General features: G+C 39.0%; 1 protein-coding gene across 3 annotated transcripts in view; it reads left to right on the top strand.

Moving 5' to 3' along the window:
- dnajc6 (DnaJ (Hsp40) homolog, subfamily C, member 6) overlaps nucleotides 1-16571 on the top strand; it is a 46761-nt gene that overhangs the window by 19423 nt on the left and 10767 nt on the right. For all 3 annotated transcript variants that reach the window (XM_061034564.1, XM_061034562.1, XM_061034563.1), the window contains 8 exons: nucleotides 5619-5668; nucleotides 6472-6620; nucleotides 8736-8858; nucleotides 11590-11723; nucleotides 13542-13736; nucleotides 14033-14150; nucleotides 14873-14952; nucleotides 15084-15277. In XM_061034564.1, coding sequence (XP_060890547.1) covers nucleotides 5619-5668; nucleotides 6472-6620; nucleotides 8736-8858; nucleotides 11590-11723; nucleotides 13542-13736; nucleotides 14033-14150; nucleotides 14873-14952; nucleotides 15084-15277 — 1043 coding nt within the window. The remainder of the gene's footprint in view (nucleotides 1-5618; nucleotides 5669-6471; nucleotides 6621-8735; nucleotides 8859-11589; nucleotides 11724-13541; nucleotides 13737-14032; nucleotides 14151-14872; nucleotides 14953-15083; nucleotides 15278-16571) is intronic.

The raw sequence follows: 16571 nt of genomic DNA on the forward strand, positions 1-16571 counted from the left end.
CACCCTAACTGTTTTTTCTCTCCACTTCTGTGTAATATATAATCAAGGCGAAACACTGTTGCTGAATTATTTAAAGCAGCCTGCTTGTTTGTTTACCTGGCTGAAGGGGAATTTTTGCAGGGGAAACAAATCTGGCAACCACGCTCAACTGTGTGTTCCTCTGTCTGTGGGAAACGGTACGTCTATGTAGTCTGGATGGCTGATCACGGTTTGTGAAAGGCACTGTGTCCTTGCACCCAGTCTGCACCCCGCCCCACCCCCACCCACCAGACAAACATTCTGCTTTCTATTCAGGCTCTTTCACATTTAAAGTTTTTATCCTTCCTCTCTCACTTTTAACGTAACATCTCTCTTGTCCTTGTTAATAATTTTTTCTGTCTTTTCCAGTAGCTGACATACAGTATGACAATCGTTACATTAACATAATAACCCTTATTAATTAAATCAAACAGGATCGTAGTATTGACCATATTCACCCAGCAGCCATTTTCTCTGACATTTGGAAGCTTAAATTCTTTTTAAAAAAATGTTATACTGTTTGTTTTAAGTCATAAGAAAATTAGGGTGGGCTCTATCTGACAACTCTATATTTTTACTGCTTCTCTTTTCATCAACAACTGAAAGGACAATTTGCAGTAAAAGTTTTAAGGTTTTTGATCACTCATTAGCTTAAAGTCTTTATATGTGATTTTCCACACTTAAATATAATATAAATCAAGTATATCCTCTGAAAATAACTCTGTGAGTCATGACTGTCTACAATGGGTGTAACACCCGAGTCCCACTGTCTGTGATGTTTTCAGAGTTTTCAGAGTCCTATCTTCAGTTTGTTTACATCGCCCGGACGGCCGGCTGACTCCTCCCCTCGTGTATAAAAGTTGTTTAATTGAGGGACTAGAGAAAAGAAGAATAACATACTGTACTCACTGATTAACTGTGTTTCTAGATCACGCTCATTTCAGGTAAATTTACATGCAGTGTGAAGATACGAGCATAATAAAGATCGCTAGCATTAGCATGCTAACACAACAATGCACCGCAAGTTGTTTTGGTTTCATGCTGGTGCTCAAGGGCGACATCTGCTGGATCAAAAAATCGCATATTATGCCTTTAAATCGGACAACAGCTAACATTAGCATAAAGTAACGTACTAAGAAAGAAAGTCCTAGCTTACGTATTGTTGGCTACAAAGATGTTGAATCTTGGCATTAGCCTTTTTTAATAATCTGTATTTGGCAAATATGTTGTTTAACGTTGAAATACCTCCGATACCTCCAGAATTTTGCAATCGTTTTTTTTTTTTTCAGTTTCACTAACATGATAAAAAGTACCGTATATGCTAGGTTTATTTACATGATGCTAGCTGTAAAAACACAAGTAGAAAACTATAATAGCATTTTAGCTTCTGAGTCTTGAGCATGACATCATAGGAAAATGGCTTCCTCGTAGGCCTAAATATGGTGAGTGTGGACAAAATGAATGTGAAGAAAATATATGGTGTAGTGGGACGTTTTGGCAGCATTTTTTTGTATGAGAGAAAGTCTTTTCATCAGGCCTCTGTGGAGCAGAGTGCAAGCAATATTTGGCCATGCCTTTTTGTTTTATAACCCTTATAGTGGTCGACTCTCTCTTCTTTAACTTGCTGCTTACGGAGCAGATGTGGTCCGCCGTTAAATGGCTGTTCTAAAAAGTCAGTAAATGGAGAATTTAGGAGAGAAGCATGGGGGGGAATGTAGAACGCCAAATCGAATGTCCATTGGGGATCTAACCCACTTATAACGTGTTTGTTTGAGTGTGTGTGTGTGACTTGGCTACTGGAGACTTAGTTAGAGCACCTCTCCTCTGATAATGTGGCCTAAAGTGGCTTTCAGGCTCCTAGTGTGAATTTCAAGTAGGAAACAACAACAGGCAGTGTGGTGCTTGTGGGTAGCTGCATGTGTGTGTGTTTGTTGTCATCCTTTTGCACCCACTATGAATTCTTCAAATGCTGGAACTGGGTTTTATACTTGAAGCAGCTGTAACATTGTGACATAAGAAAGAGAAGTAGTTTGCTTCCTATCAAACTAGTTACAAAATATGAGTACCCATAAGTATAGGGTGACCATTTGCTCACCTCAAAGGCTTAAATTTGATTTTTCACTCTTAAATATAATATAAATCAAGTATATCCTCTGAAAATAACTCTGTGAGTCATGACTGTCTACAATGGGTGTAACACCCGAGTCCCACTGTCTGTGATGTTTTCAGATTTTTCAGAGTCCTATCTTCAGTTTGTTTACATCGCCCGGACAGCCGGCTGACTCCTCCCCTCAAGTATAAAAGTTGTTTAATTGAGGGACTAGAGAAAAGAAGAATAACATACTGTACTCACTGCTTAACTGTGTTTCTAGATCACGCTCATTTCAGGTAAATTTACATGCAGAGTGAAGATACGAGCATAATAAAGATCGCTAGCATTAGCATGCTAACACAAAAATGCAGCGCGAGTTGTTTTGGTTTCATGCTGGTGCTCAAGGGCGACATCTGCTGGATCAAAAAAAATCGCATATGAAGCCTTTAACAGCTGGTCAAACACAGTTCACACATGTATTAGCAACACGTTAGCCTTAGACAACTAATATTGTGGCTAGCTTGTTTAGCTTGTGGTAAAATGATGCTTTGATTAAGATAGTAATGACACTGCTCTATTATGGGAATTCATAGAATAAACCGAAGATGAATGTCATGTAAGGTATGCTTTAATTTACTCTACAGCCTTGATTAAAACAGCTGCTCCTGACTTATTTAACTGTGAACTAATATTTAAATGTATTAGCAATACATTAGCCTCAGACAATTCAAACAGTGGTGTCTATTTAAAGACATATATCCTAGTTCTCAATCATGGGCACTTGGGGATTTAATTAAAGATAGTGGTGAGTATAAGGAAGGCCTACCCTTAAAAACCTGCTTCAAGGCACATCTTAGTTTTTGCTTCATGCCCCTTCCCTCATTTTATTCTCCGCACGTCTTGCACTGCATTTTAATTGGCTGCAGTTTTTATTCTCAAGAGGTCTGGGAGAATGCTCGTTTGTAAACTCCATGGCTATTGGCCGTGACCATTTAAACCCGACACCTGACCTGCTTTCTCTCCTCTTATAGCCAGGTAGCTATTTCTGGAGAAGAAGCGGATAAACCATGGATTTACACACCGCATTCATCGTGTCACTCCAGTTTAGGCCTGGATTTAATTAACACGTATAATTAAAGGCAGACGTTCAGTTACTGACACACTTCTTTTTGCAAAAAAAATAAAATATCCTCAAGCAGACTCACATTAAGGTTATTTATTTCTTTATTTTTTTTAAACTTTATAGTGGCTTAAATATGAGTATGCAGTCCAGATACTCCCCTTTAATGTCACTCTGTGAATGCTTCAGTCAGGAAATTCATTCTGAGGTAAACACACAGAATTGGATGAAAATAGAAACACGAACTGTGGCCCAATTCCTTAATTATGGAGGGCTTACTGTAGAGACACAACAGTAGCCTCCTCCAGCCTTCTCACTGATGGATTGTTGGTCTGTAAAATAAGCAGTTATTTCACTACTATGATACATGAAAATGATGATTGTTTTAGAGTTGCCACACATGCAACATATCCAACATGCAGTCAAGTGAAAGACTTTAGAAAATCCCAAGACACGTTCAGATCTTCCTCTAACTCCAAAGCAGACTAGTTGAGTCTCACTACATTACATAAGCAGGTCTGGGATTGCATCAGGGCCATATGGCACTCCTCCATGACCACACAGAGATGACTGGCTCAGATCAGCCCTGCTTGGGGGATTTTCACAGTAGGCAACAACTCAACTCAATCTGAAGCACATTAGCCTACTAATGTGTTTTGTTTGATAATCCCAGGGCAGGAGGTAGTCATGCGGTCTGAAGTAAAAAAAATAATAATATGTAATGTATTTAACTCTTAAAACAAACTCTTATTTTAAGACTTTACATTTTATATTTTCAATTCCAGATGGATACTCTTTGTGAAGTCCATTTTTTAGCTTGTTATACAAGTTTTAAGGTAACTCTTGATTTTTCTTAAAGTCTTTATATGTGATTCTTCACACTTAAATATAATATAAATCAAGTATATCCTCTGAAAATAACTCTGTGAGTCATGACTGTCTACAATGGGTGTAACACCCGAGTCCCACTGTCTGTGATGTTTTCAGAGTTTTCAGAGTCCTATCTTCAGTTTGTTTACATCGCCTGGACGGCCGGCTGACTCCTCCCCTCGTGTATAAAAGTTGTTTAATTGAGGGACTAGAGAAAAGAAGAATAACATACTGTACTCACTGCTTAACTGTGTTTCTAGATCACGCTCATTTCAGGTAAATTTACATGCAGTGTGAAGATACGAGCATAATAAAGCTGTGCTGGATCAAAAAATCGCATATATTGCCTTTTCTTAAAGATATTTAGGTAACTGATATTTTTGTAATCGTGACATTATATTGTGTATTTTAAGAAGAACATTTTTTAAAGTTTGATAAAAGCAAATCATAACACTTCACATCTGTGTCATAGCGTTTCATATTCACTGTTTTCTATCCCTTCTCTGGTTGCTACAGTAGTGAAGTCCTTGTATGAGTCTGCACTGCAGCTGCTTTCAGAGTTTTTAAAAGAAGCTCTGTGTGGAATTGCTAAATTCAGCAATGATGGCAATGATGCTCAACTTGCAGGATTCACATATGGTGCTCCTTTGATCTCGAGCGGTTCAGCCTAGTGTGGTGAGCCTGAAAAAGACACATTCAGGCACATGGAGGCTTCTGCTCTGAAGCCTGTTGAGTCTAATTACTTGTATATGCATGACATGCAGCCTGCTGCACTGAGCGCCGGCGGCAGAGAGCACAGTCAACCTTTTGGATGTTGGGTTGGCATGCATTGATCTCCTCTGTTTAATTATGTTTTTGAAGAACAGGGCATTGACAAATGTCACAATTGTGAGAGAACAATCAACTGGTGCACAGGTAGCATAGTGGTTAGATTGTGCAGCCTGAGTTTGAACCTGACCTGTGGCTCCTTTCATGCAAGTCTTTTCCTACTCTCTCTCTCTCTCTCTCTCTGATTTCTGCTCATCCCCAAAACTCTGAGCTTCTTACACTTAATTTACATCATTTTACTTTGATGTAACCAAAAACTTTATCTATGAGGTCATGATCTGCCATCACACCTCATATGATACTTTCGGAGGAAAGTTTTGTATATTGAACCTCTCTTTTCGGTCTCCTAATGATATTTAGTGTCTAACTTGTACTTTAGATCGTTCTTTAGATGTGGCATACTTATTCTTAAGGCACTGTTGCATCTCTGAGCAGGGTCTTGTGCTCCGAACATCCCTTATATAACTGTTACAGAGACTTGTGGACTGTGTTTATTTCATTAATACTGTGCTAATTTAAAACATGTATTGTGTTGTTAATGGAATATGCTTTTTTTTTTTACACTTGTGATAATGCCAATAGTCCTTAAAGCTTTTGCTTGTAATTATCTTTTATTTTTCTTGGCTGCACCAACAAAACTGCATTCAGAACATCTGAAATAGTCTTCATTTGTTTTTGTGTTTGTTACAGGTACACCAAAGGGGAGCTGGACATTTCCTACATCACATCACGGATCATAGGTAAACACATCTGGTTTTTATGTGTCGGGCAAACATTTTATTTTTTTGAGAGCTCAGTGATCATTGAACATCAAAAACTACCCATGACTATATAAAAAACAATTAATGTAAAAAAAAAATGCTGAGGTCATCATCAGCAATAATTTATCATTAAAAAAGTGAACTTAGCTTCTCTACGATTTTTTTTTGTTTAGTTTGCTCAGATAAGATAGACGGTCTAAAAAAAATGAATCAAGTGTTCATATTCTAAAACATAAATGCATGGTGGGAATTAGTCATCTATTATCACAATGTTCTAAATATAAGGCCTAGTCCTGACCTAAAACGCTGTTTGCATGTGTACAAAAGGTCAAAATGCACAGAAATACCTTCGTTTTCAAAAATAATCGCCTACATGTTGATTGGCCTAAAGCTCATTAAGAAGGGTCAGAATGCAGGAAACTCAAAAGGACAGATTAGAAGGTTGAAGTTTGTTACTCCTGTCTTATATCAGAGAACTCGGGTTTCTTTACGTCTCCTATGATTGTACAAACATTCCAAAAACATGCAGAGAGACCTGAGAACAATACGCTTCTCCTTTGTCTTCTCTCTTATTCATTCATGCTCATCAGTGTGGAGCAGCAGTTTGACCTTTACAGAACACAGTGAAATGGTCATCTGTCTCCAGAGCGCATCTATCCCACAATGCTTTGCGTGCAGCCGCTGTTAGCTGTGCTTCAATGTGGCCTGACGGGCCATCATGTAAAGTTATAATTAATTTTATACCAGAACACTAATATATCATGAACATGTTTTTCTCTCAGTGATGACCTACCCTGCAGAGTCCGTTCAGATCGGATACCAGAACCACGTGGAGGACATCCGCTCCTTCCTTGACAGTCGCCATGCCGACCACTACACTGTCTTCAATCTATCACAGAGAAACTACCGCGGCGCCAAATTCTCCAACAGGGTGAGTGTGACAGTTTGGACCTAGTTGTTAGTGGTCAAAGAACCTTTTTTTAAGCAGAGTGAAGCCTCTGATTGGATATTCAGAGTCCTATCATTTCTTGCCAAGCTTTGAGTGACAAACACACTGTGCATTATCACATGACACTATCATTTGAGCCTCTACAGAGTTAAGCATCCTTCTCATTATTTTGGTTTCAACGACGGTTTAAACTTTGGCTTTCAGTTACTTTCACCACTCCAGTCAGTGTCAGTTCAAGTATCAACAAGTTGCTTCTTTTCTTCAGCTCCTTTCATAAAGCTGCAGGCTAAGCAAAACAAACAGCGTTTAGCAACTATCAAGGGCGCATAATAGCATTCTTGGCAGCTTCAGACAAAGCTGTTTTTCCTCTGGAGATGAATAACAAAGCAAAAAGGAAAAATGATAATTATGTTTGAATTCATCAAGTTTCCAGAAACACAACTCCTATTGAATGGAGGCTTTGCTGTTTGTCTGCTGAATCTGTAATTATCCAACAGCAAAAACAGTATTTAAAAAAGATGATAGTTCAGGAAACAACATTTTTTTTTTTTTTGTAGTGTTATTAAAATGTTGCTGTGTTTTGACCTCCAGGGCCACTGTAGCATGCAAACAAATGTAGTAGTTATAACTTTATTATTTATGTTTTGACAATGTTTTAGTTGTGCTAACTATTCTTAATGTACAGTAATATGAATTTAAGAGCTATGTGTCATGTTTTGTGATGTTTACAGCCACATTATTCTTCTGAGTCATTGAAATCAATCTTAATGTATATAGCGCCAATTCATAACAAATGTTATCCACCCGTTCACTAAGGTCAAACACCCTATAGCAGTTCATAGCACCAATCCTCTGGAATTCTCGACCCATCTCGCTACGTCTTTCTGACTCTGTTTCTCTTTTTGTCTTTTAAAAACAATTAAAAACGTTAATGTTTAGACAGGCCTATGGGTAATCAGGTCCACCCAGTGTACCTACTCATCTACGTTTTATTGTACCAATTATTGTTCCTGGTTACAGCAGGATTTTAGAATGTCGTCCATGACGTACTCATTTTTTATTTTTTATTCTGTCATTGTTTGTATGCTGTTGTTGTTTTTTGTTGATGTAAAGTACTTTGTGACCTTTGTCTGCGAAAAGCACTATATAAAATGAACTTTATTATTATCTCCAGACACTTAACAAAAGAGCAGGACAAAGACCTTACTCTTTGTCATATGTGTTGAGTGTGTCATCAATCACTAGCTTACGTGTCATTATATGCTAAGCAGGTTGCTTGCTTCAGCTACATAGAGAGATTTTTTGTAAGACTCTCTGGGTGTACACCACCAAGAAGTAAATCAGTGAGGGAGAAGTGGCAGAGGAGTGAGGTGTTGTTTCTTATTGGAATCAGAATTAAAAGCAATTTGTATTTATTAAAGTATTTTTTATTTGAATATCATGAAGGAGGTTTTATTTAGACACACTCATGACTGTATTTTTGTAATGTTGTATTACTGTTTCTATTTAAGTCTACACTAAAGATACAGTCATGGATTGTGGGGTGTGTGGGGGGGGGGGGGGGTCTCTCTTCAGGCCGTTTGGGTTACATAGCAACATCAGTGTGTATTTCACACATTTCAATAATCTCACTTGATGCCACACAGCCATGATTCAACATGTAGTGTATTTTTTTACATAATCCACCACAGCAGTAACCTCCTGCTAACCCCAAAAGATAATATTTGGATCTAAGAGAATGAACATTTGGGGATCTGTTCAGATTTAAAGTCTGCCACCCTCCGGCAGAAACATTCATGAAATGTGAGTTAACATGGCCAAGATGGCCCCCTGTCTGCTTGTGGAAGTTTCTGTATCTCAGATGCAGATGACTCATTATGGAATCTGATGTGTTTTCATGCTCTGCTGGTGCAGCTCTGTTACTAACCCCCACCTCTCCTCTCCTCTCTCTCTCTTTTTTTTTTTTTTTTTTTTTACTCTTTCTTCACCTTTCCCCACCCTTCTCTCTCTGCCTCTCCTCTTCTACTTTCTATGTCCCTCCCTGTTTCCTCACTCTTCCTCCTCCTCCTCTCATTTCTTGTGCCAACTCTTCTCCAGGTGTCAGAGTGTAATTGGCCTTCTCGCCAGGCTCCCAGCCTTCACAACTTGTTCGCTGTGTGTAAGAACATGCACAACTGGCTGAAACAGAATCCAAAGAATGTGTGTGTCATCACCTGCTCGGTAAGAAGACGCTCACATTAAACACCTGCACACTCTCGTTGCCAGCTCACATCAATAATGTCACTCGGGTCTGCGTATTTCCACCCACATTGTTATTAATCACCTCTGCCCGTCACTCACACCCAACAGTATTCTCACACTGCAACTCCCTTTTCCCCCTAAAGTCCATCCACAAAGTGTCTGGAACTCCCTCCCACCGGACATCAGTAACACTGACTCTCTCCATTATTAAATCTTGTCTCAAAACACATCTTTTTAAACTGGCATGTTTAGTCTGATCATCATCCGTCCTGTCTCAAGAGTCATCTTCAAAATGACTTTAAAGTCTTTATATGTGATGTTTCACACTTAAATATAATATAAATCAAGTATATCCTCTGAAAATAACTCTGTGAGTCATGACTGTCTACAATGGGTGTAACACCCGAGTCCCACTGTCTGTGATGTTTTCAGAGTTTTCAGAGTCCTATCTTCACTTTGTTTACATCGCCCGGACGGCCGGCTGACTCCTCCCCTCACGTATAAAAGTTGTTTAATTGAGGGACTAGAGAAAAGAAGAATAACATACTGTACTCACTGCTTAACTGTGTTTCTAGATCACGCTCATTTCAGGTAAATTTACATGCAGTGTGAAGATACGAGCATAATAAAGATCGCTAGCATTAGCATGCTAACACAACAATGCAGCGCGAGTTGTTTTGGTTTCATGCTGGTGCTCAAGGGCGACATCTGCTGGATCAGAAAAAATCACATATAAAGCCTTTAAACACTGTAAATGTGTCTTTTAAATGCTAATTTTATCGCTTTATTGTTACTTTGTTTTCATTTTTCATCTCTGATTTGTAAGGTGACCTTGAGTGTTTTGAAAGGCTCCTTTATTAATTATTATAATCGTCGAATGGCTTTTAACAAAAGAGGACAAGACTAAAGACTTCATCACTTTGGTGGTTTCTGTGTACATTATTGAGAGTCTATCATCTCTGTGTGGACCAATCATAGTCGAGCTTGGTAAACCACTCTGATGACCCAAAATACACCAGATTTTGGAGTAAGGTTTTTCAATTATCACATGCAGACATCATACTCAATACAAAACGTCTGAATACACTGCCAGAAAGGGAATTAAATCATACTCCCAAGTCCCCTGGTGTTCCCCATCTCACTGCTCCATGATTCTTGGTATGCTACATGAATGCCAAAGCATGTGATTTGTCATCTTGGCTGTTGCATTACAAAGTGCTTTTGAGAAAGTGATAATCTTTATAAACTCTATTTGCACCTCATGGGGGAATTTAACAGTATGTAACTCTCCTCCTCTCCTCTCAACACTGACAGACCCGGATGTGGACGTTTTTAGTTTCACACGTTTTGAATTTAGTGAAACAAAGTGAAACAAAGCTTGGAGTTGTATAACTTTCATTTTTTTCTCTCTTTGTCCAGTCAGGTTTTTTTTTAAACTCTGATGTTGCTCAGCAGAATGTTTTGGTATCAAAAGAGAGAATGTGTTGTTTCTTACAAAGTAAAGGGAAGAAAGAATCCAGAAAATGTCCTCTTCTGTTTGCTTTGGGGTTCAAATTCAGTTTAAGTGTTGATGTGAGTCATGTTTCATTCTGATGCTCACACTCTGCTCGAGGGAGATCAGATTGGAAATGTCCACAAAGTTTCCTCAGCAACCAGTTTCACTTTTAGTACACCACGTATGTTTGACAGTCACAACTGAAGTATTCAGTAAAAACCGACCGTCCTGTCTGCTCTAATTCAGTAACAGCAACACTGTACACTGGCATGTGGAGGAGGAGCGTGTTATTGCCAAGTCTCTGTGGTTAGCCTGCGGCGTGGCAAATAGCTCCATCTTGCATAACTCTGAGCAAACTGCTCCTTTCTATACACTGTTTTTCACTGCTACAGAACACAATACTGTGTTTGTCTCCCCCCGGTGGCCTGAAATGAACTCAGACTCAAATTATGTCTGTAAAGCCATACAAATGTCACAACATTTAGTGTTGGCCTATTTGGACATAAGTCTTTTACTTATTTAATGTACTACAATTCACTTAGCAGACTCTTTTATCCAAAGCGACGTACATCAGAGAGTAAGAACAACACAAGCAAGGATCTAGAAAAAAGGGAACAATGTGAGTAAGAGCAAACGATCAGCTTTGAGTCTGATTGGACACACAGGTGCTGACAGGAAGTGACCAGAGGCAAAGCACAACATTGAGGGCAGTTCTTGAGAGCTCTAATCAGTATAGAAACCATCTTATAAGTCGTCGTTATCAAACAAAAACCATCATCATTACCATCATCATCATCAATAATATGGAGACCATCATCATTAAGTTAGTAGGTATTCATGAAAGAGCTGGGTCTTTAGCTTTTTCTTAAAGGTGCAGAGGGACTCTGCAGATCCAATGGAGTTTGGAAGTTCATTCCACCACCGGGGGGCGACAGAGGAGAAGAGTCTAGTCAGCGTCTTAGGACTCTGTTGTGAAGGTTGGATCAGACTAACTTCCTTAACTTTTTGGAAACTTAAACAGTTAAAGCTGGAGTTAGAGTGATCTACAGTGAGCATTGAGAAAGCCTGAGTCAGTGAATTCAGTGGCCACATTGATACATGTTCACGTTCACATTCATGGCAGCAGTGTTAAGAAATGAACAGAGGCAGTTCAGTGGTTAATATTTACAGAAGACGGGAGCAACAAGCTTTGAAATATGTGTTATGTGTTTGCAGGATGGTCGTGCCCCCTCAGGAGTCTTGGTCTGTGCCATGTTCTGCTTCTGCCACCTCTTCAACAACCCGGTTCCCGCCATGCAGCTGCTCAGCGCCAAGAGACCAGGATCTGGACTGTGGCCCTCACACCGCAGGTTTGCATCCCTGAACATTTGTGTGTATGTAAAGTGTTTGGTTGAAAGGTGGAAAATGGCAATCTGCAATAACTCAAGCTGAAAGACAAGACTTGAGACTTGTTGGTGACATCTTTTACAAATCTTCCTCGTGTTCTGTCTCCTATTAAATCCTGTTGTTTGTGGTCGTGTAAGAAACAAAATTAGCTTCAGACAAAAATAGAGGAAGACAGGGATTTGATGATGATTAGAATCATGGAAGCATCTTATCTTATGGAGATAATAAATCTGATCAAATAAATAACCAATAGACTGATAATCTTGGCAGATTATGTTTGACTCTTCCAAACATCAGGTTGTGTACATAAATGCAAAGATGACTTTTCACCGAGACTGACTGGATATTTTTTTGAAAAAGAAGAAATTGTTCCAAAGTTGTACTATAAACCACATTTAAAATGCAAAGCTTTTAATGGATCCAAAGCACAATTAGCCTAACTTCAGACCATATGTAGAAAACATATAGAAGCCAAATAGTGCAGCAAACATTCCTCTTGTTTCCTCAGCTTTAATGTGAGGCTGCAGAGCTGGCACACCTTCAAGGATGGACATTTTATCGCCCTTCCAGACAGTAGCTGTAGTACTTATCAGTCCATTGCTGGAGAGAGATCTCCCTCGATGAGTCAGAGTTTTACTGCAAGCTGACCGAGAGTTTAAAAAGGAGCGGAGGCAATAATATCTTTCCTTTCAAAGCCATTAAATAAATGTGCCTGCACTTATCTGTGTGTTTCAACTTCCTCAAACTTTGCTGTACTTCTGCTCGTTGACTTGATTTAGCTACTGCGTACACTACATACTTTGTGCCTAACAAATATTACTTGGCAGTGCGGTTTCTATTTCTCTGCTTGTTTTTTGTACAGGAGGAAACCATGGTGACTGAAACTGAGCTTATTGTGTTGTAGTTGAAGGTGATAAATAATCACCAGAGCAACAGTGGATTAAATTGCAATTATTATAAGAAGAAAAGAGAGGAGACATCGGAGGAGATGGAATACATGTCTGCTGAATCAGTTGAGGCAGAGGACGGGGGGACAGGGGGGGGACGGGGGGAGGAGTTTTTTTGTACTTGTTCAGCCACTAAAAGTCATGGATGAGGAAATGCATTTCTGATATTTTCAAATATTGGCAAGTAGATTTGTCTAATGGGTTCATCGTCTGCAGCCACTTATCTCACACCAGAGTACACACAATACCACAAACACACACACACTATCACACAATATGGATCACAGGGCTCCTGGTCTTTATCGGAACAACGCGTAAGTTATATTTTTGAGGAGGTGCGCGTCAGGCTACATACAGTATTTAGGCTCCTGTGGAGGTACAGGGCTATGCAAACTTACCGCATATGCTGCAGCGTAGATTTGACAAAGTATAAATCTTTATTGTAGGTGACTGGATTGTTTGTAGCAGTGGCTAAAGATTTTTGAAAAAACTCAAAGTAAATAATAGAACTACAAAGAAATGAGTCGCCATTATGCTGGGAATAGATAAAAATTGCATCTCACTAAATGAACATTTGACCAATTAACAAAACATGTCCAAATATTATCATCAAAAAAAGCATTAGAAGGTTTGCAAAATTCTCTTTTTAGAGATTGTTTTGGGGGGCTTCTTAAGTTTTTGTCTTCATTACGCAGATAGGACAGAGGAGCCACATGGTCCCTGCTGTTGATACCAACAAAACATGTTCCATGTGGATGCAACACAAAGTAAGGGATGCACTGGACATTTAAAAAATGGTTTTAAAAATGAGCACCTTGTCTTCTCCCCTTGCAGGTACATAGGCTACGTGTGTAGCATGGTATCAGAGAAGCCCAGTCTCCCCCACTCTAAGCCCCTGGTCATCAAAGGCCTCACCATCAGTCCGGTCCCCTGCTTCAACAAGCAGCGCAGCGGCTGTCGACCCTTCTGCGACGTCCTCATCGGAGAGACGAAGATCTTCACCACTTCACAGGAATACGAGAGAATGAGGTAGGAGCTTCAAACTGTTGAGGATGGCAGCATGGCAGCATGGCAATGGTGCAGCGGGGGGCCAATAGTGCTTGAGTACGGCATGGTACTGATAGCCAGTGTGACCGCGCCCTAGAATTGCAAAAAGAATCCTATTTGAGTTTATAAGAATCCCATACATGTGAAAACCATAAAACATGTTGTATATAAAGATATGATAGTAGTCTGCAACATTGTTTTTTGCATAATGCATGCTTTTTTCTTCCTCAAATTATTCTTTCCTCTATATTTCCACCTCCTTCACTTTGTATATCCAGAGAGCACAGGGTCCAAGAGGGTAAGGTAGTTTTCCCTCTGGGTGTGAGCGTCCAAGGAGATGTCGTTGTTTCAGTCTACCACATGAGGTCGACCATCGGAGGACGTCTGCAGGCCAAGGTAAAACCTGTGCTCAACACATTATCCTAGACAGTAATTTGACTGTAACCTTCGTTAAGGGGAGCAGACTACAAACAGTGTCTGCATTCTAATATCCAAACCTCCATACTATTCAGTATGCCACAATAAATCTGAGTGTTTCCTAATACTTTATCAAACAACGATGCATCTGTGACTGGTGTAAGCGCAGGGTACAAGTTTAAGTCCAAGTGATATGTTTGAATTGCAAACTGTGTGCTTTGTAGGGGCAGCAGAAATAGTGTGCACTTTAGAAGATATGGCATGACTTTTAACAACATCATAGTACTAACTTACGAGAACAGGGTGTTAAAAATGTCAATATAGAGAATCTTTGTTTGCACAAGTTCATTTTAAACAGCCAGCAAACTGATGTGGGTGCAACTAATTTGAATATGAATGCATCTCAAGTACAACAAAAAATGTCAGGAGGTTAGAAGTAACAAGACTGAATCATTGAAGGCAGCTTGTTCATTTCCTGAGATTATTACTTTTTGTACAAATCATCTACCTGCAGCATTATGAAATACCTTTAATGCTATCAACATTAAGAATCTAATGTCTTTTTTTTTTAACATCCTGCATTATCATGTAGTGGAAATATGCCTAAATTTAAGTTAGATATGCATTTAGAGAATACATTACAAATTGATGGTTGACAAATTTCACAAGGTGCAAATATACATTTGTTTTTCTGTCGTCAGGTGTCCAACACCCAAATCTTCCAGATCCAGTTCCACACTGGTTTCATTGCTCCTGGTACCACCGTGTTAAATTTCAACAAGTAAGGACATTTCTTCTATTTAATCCCAGCACAAAACTAACTCTGCGGATCCCTTTCTCAAATCTTCACAATGTCCCAAACAACATGATCAACATTCCTGCCAAATACAATCCTCTCTGTTTCCTTCTCAGACCAGAGCTGGATGCCTGTGACTCTCCTGAGAAGTATCCCCAGCTTTTCCACGTGTTAGTGGACATTGAGGTTGAGGGGACAGACAAACAAAAGGACCTGACCCCACCATGGGAGCAGTTCCCCTGCAAAGACCTCAGCCCCAGTGTTCTCTTCTCCTGCCACCAGGAGCATCAGGATGCTCTGGCTATCGCTGGTAAATCTTTCCTTTCCACTGATGAATGGCTATAAACACTTTTTAAAAAGGTTAAAGACATTAAACTTTCACATTTTAATGGCAACATGTCTTGTGAAAGTAGGCAATGTCAAATCTCAAGGGAGCCGCCTGTTGTTGGTTAGAAATGGTAGAACCCTAGTTAATTGTATTCAAGCTAGTAGGCAAGCTAACAAGCTAACAAGCTATTAACCTACTAGAAAAATACCAAGCAAAATGTAACATTATTAAAAAAATGTACTAGAAAAATTCAACAGCGTATATGAATGACTCTAGATTGAATTAAGTAATTGTCAAACATATTTTATGTTATGGAATGAAAGTGCTGTAGGACTGTCTTGTTATACACACATCAGGGGGATTTGGCTACTTGGTAAAAGTCTCCTAGTCCATTACGTTGTTACTTCAAAATGACTACTTTTGAACTCCAGGCCGTTAGACATTTTGAAAAAAATGTTAAACAACTTTTTTAAACATTATGTAAAGCTAACCATAAACTTCAAATACGTGCTAGCTCTAAGCTAACATTATGCTAACTTGATGAAAGCAGACAGCTAGCTTAAGATAACTTGCTAAACAATTGTTACTAGAAGTTTCTAACAATTTGTCTTGCTCTTACAAGGCTAGAAACAGTTAGTGAAAGTGATCCACACACTCACCTGAATTTATGATGAATTAACCCACTAACACAGACATAATTACACAAAAAGGACGATCGTAATCCCTTATCACTTCACTAAAAGTAGCAAAAAATCAAAAGAAAGTTCTCGATTAAAGTAAAAAAAAAAAGAGTCCTAAAAGTGTCAATGTAAAAGAAGACATAATGCAGATTGGCCCCTGGCAATATCAATAAACTATTTGCTGTTATTATTGATTATTTAATATATAAGCGTAAATGTTGTAATTTAGAAAAAGCAAAGCTAGCCTGGAACCAATTGTATTTAGCCTACTGCTGATTGGGCTAATCTAATTAAAACACATTATATGCACCCAAGTAAGTAGTATAAAAGTAGGCCTGCCTCAACTTATATCCATACACTTGATTATTCAGGACTAAAATTCAATAAATCTGCAAGACACACTGGGTAGAAATACATGTACATACTTTTACATGCAGCCACAAGAACAACCTAATCAACAAGCTCTGATTTTTGCACTTGCAAGATGAGATGGAGGGATTTGACCTGGAAGGTAAGACAGTAGAAGAATACCACAGACCTGTTAGTAAAAACAGTAAAGTTATGTTTAGTTTGTCAGGGTTTGGTTCAATTCAATC

This window comes from Labrus mixtus, chromosome 3, assembly GCF_963584025.1.
Source record: "Labrus mixtus chromosome 3, fLabMix1.1, whole genome shotgun sequence".
NCBI classification, from domain to species: Eukaryota; Metazoa; Chordata; class Actinopteri; order Labriformes; family Labridae; genus Labrus; species Labrus mixtus.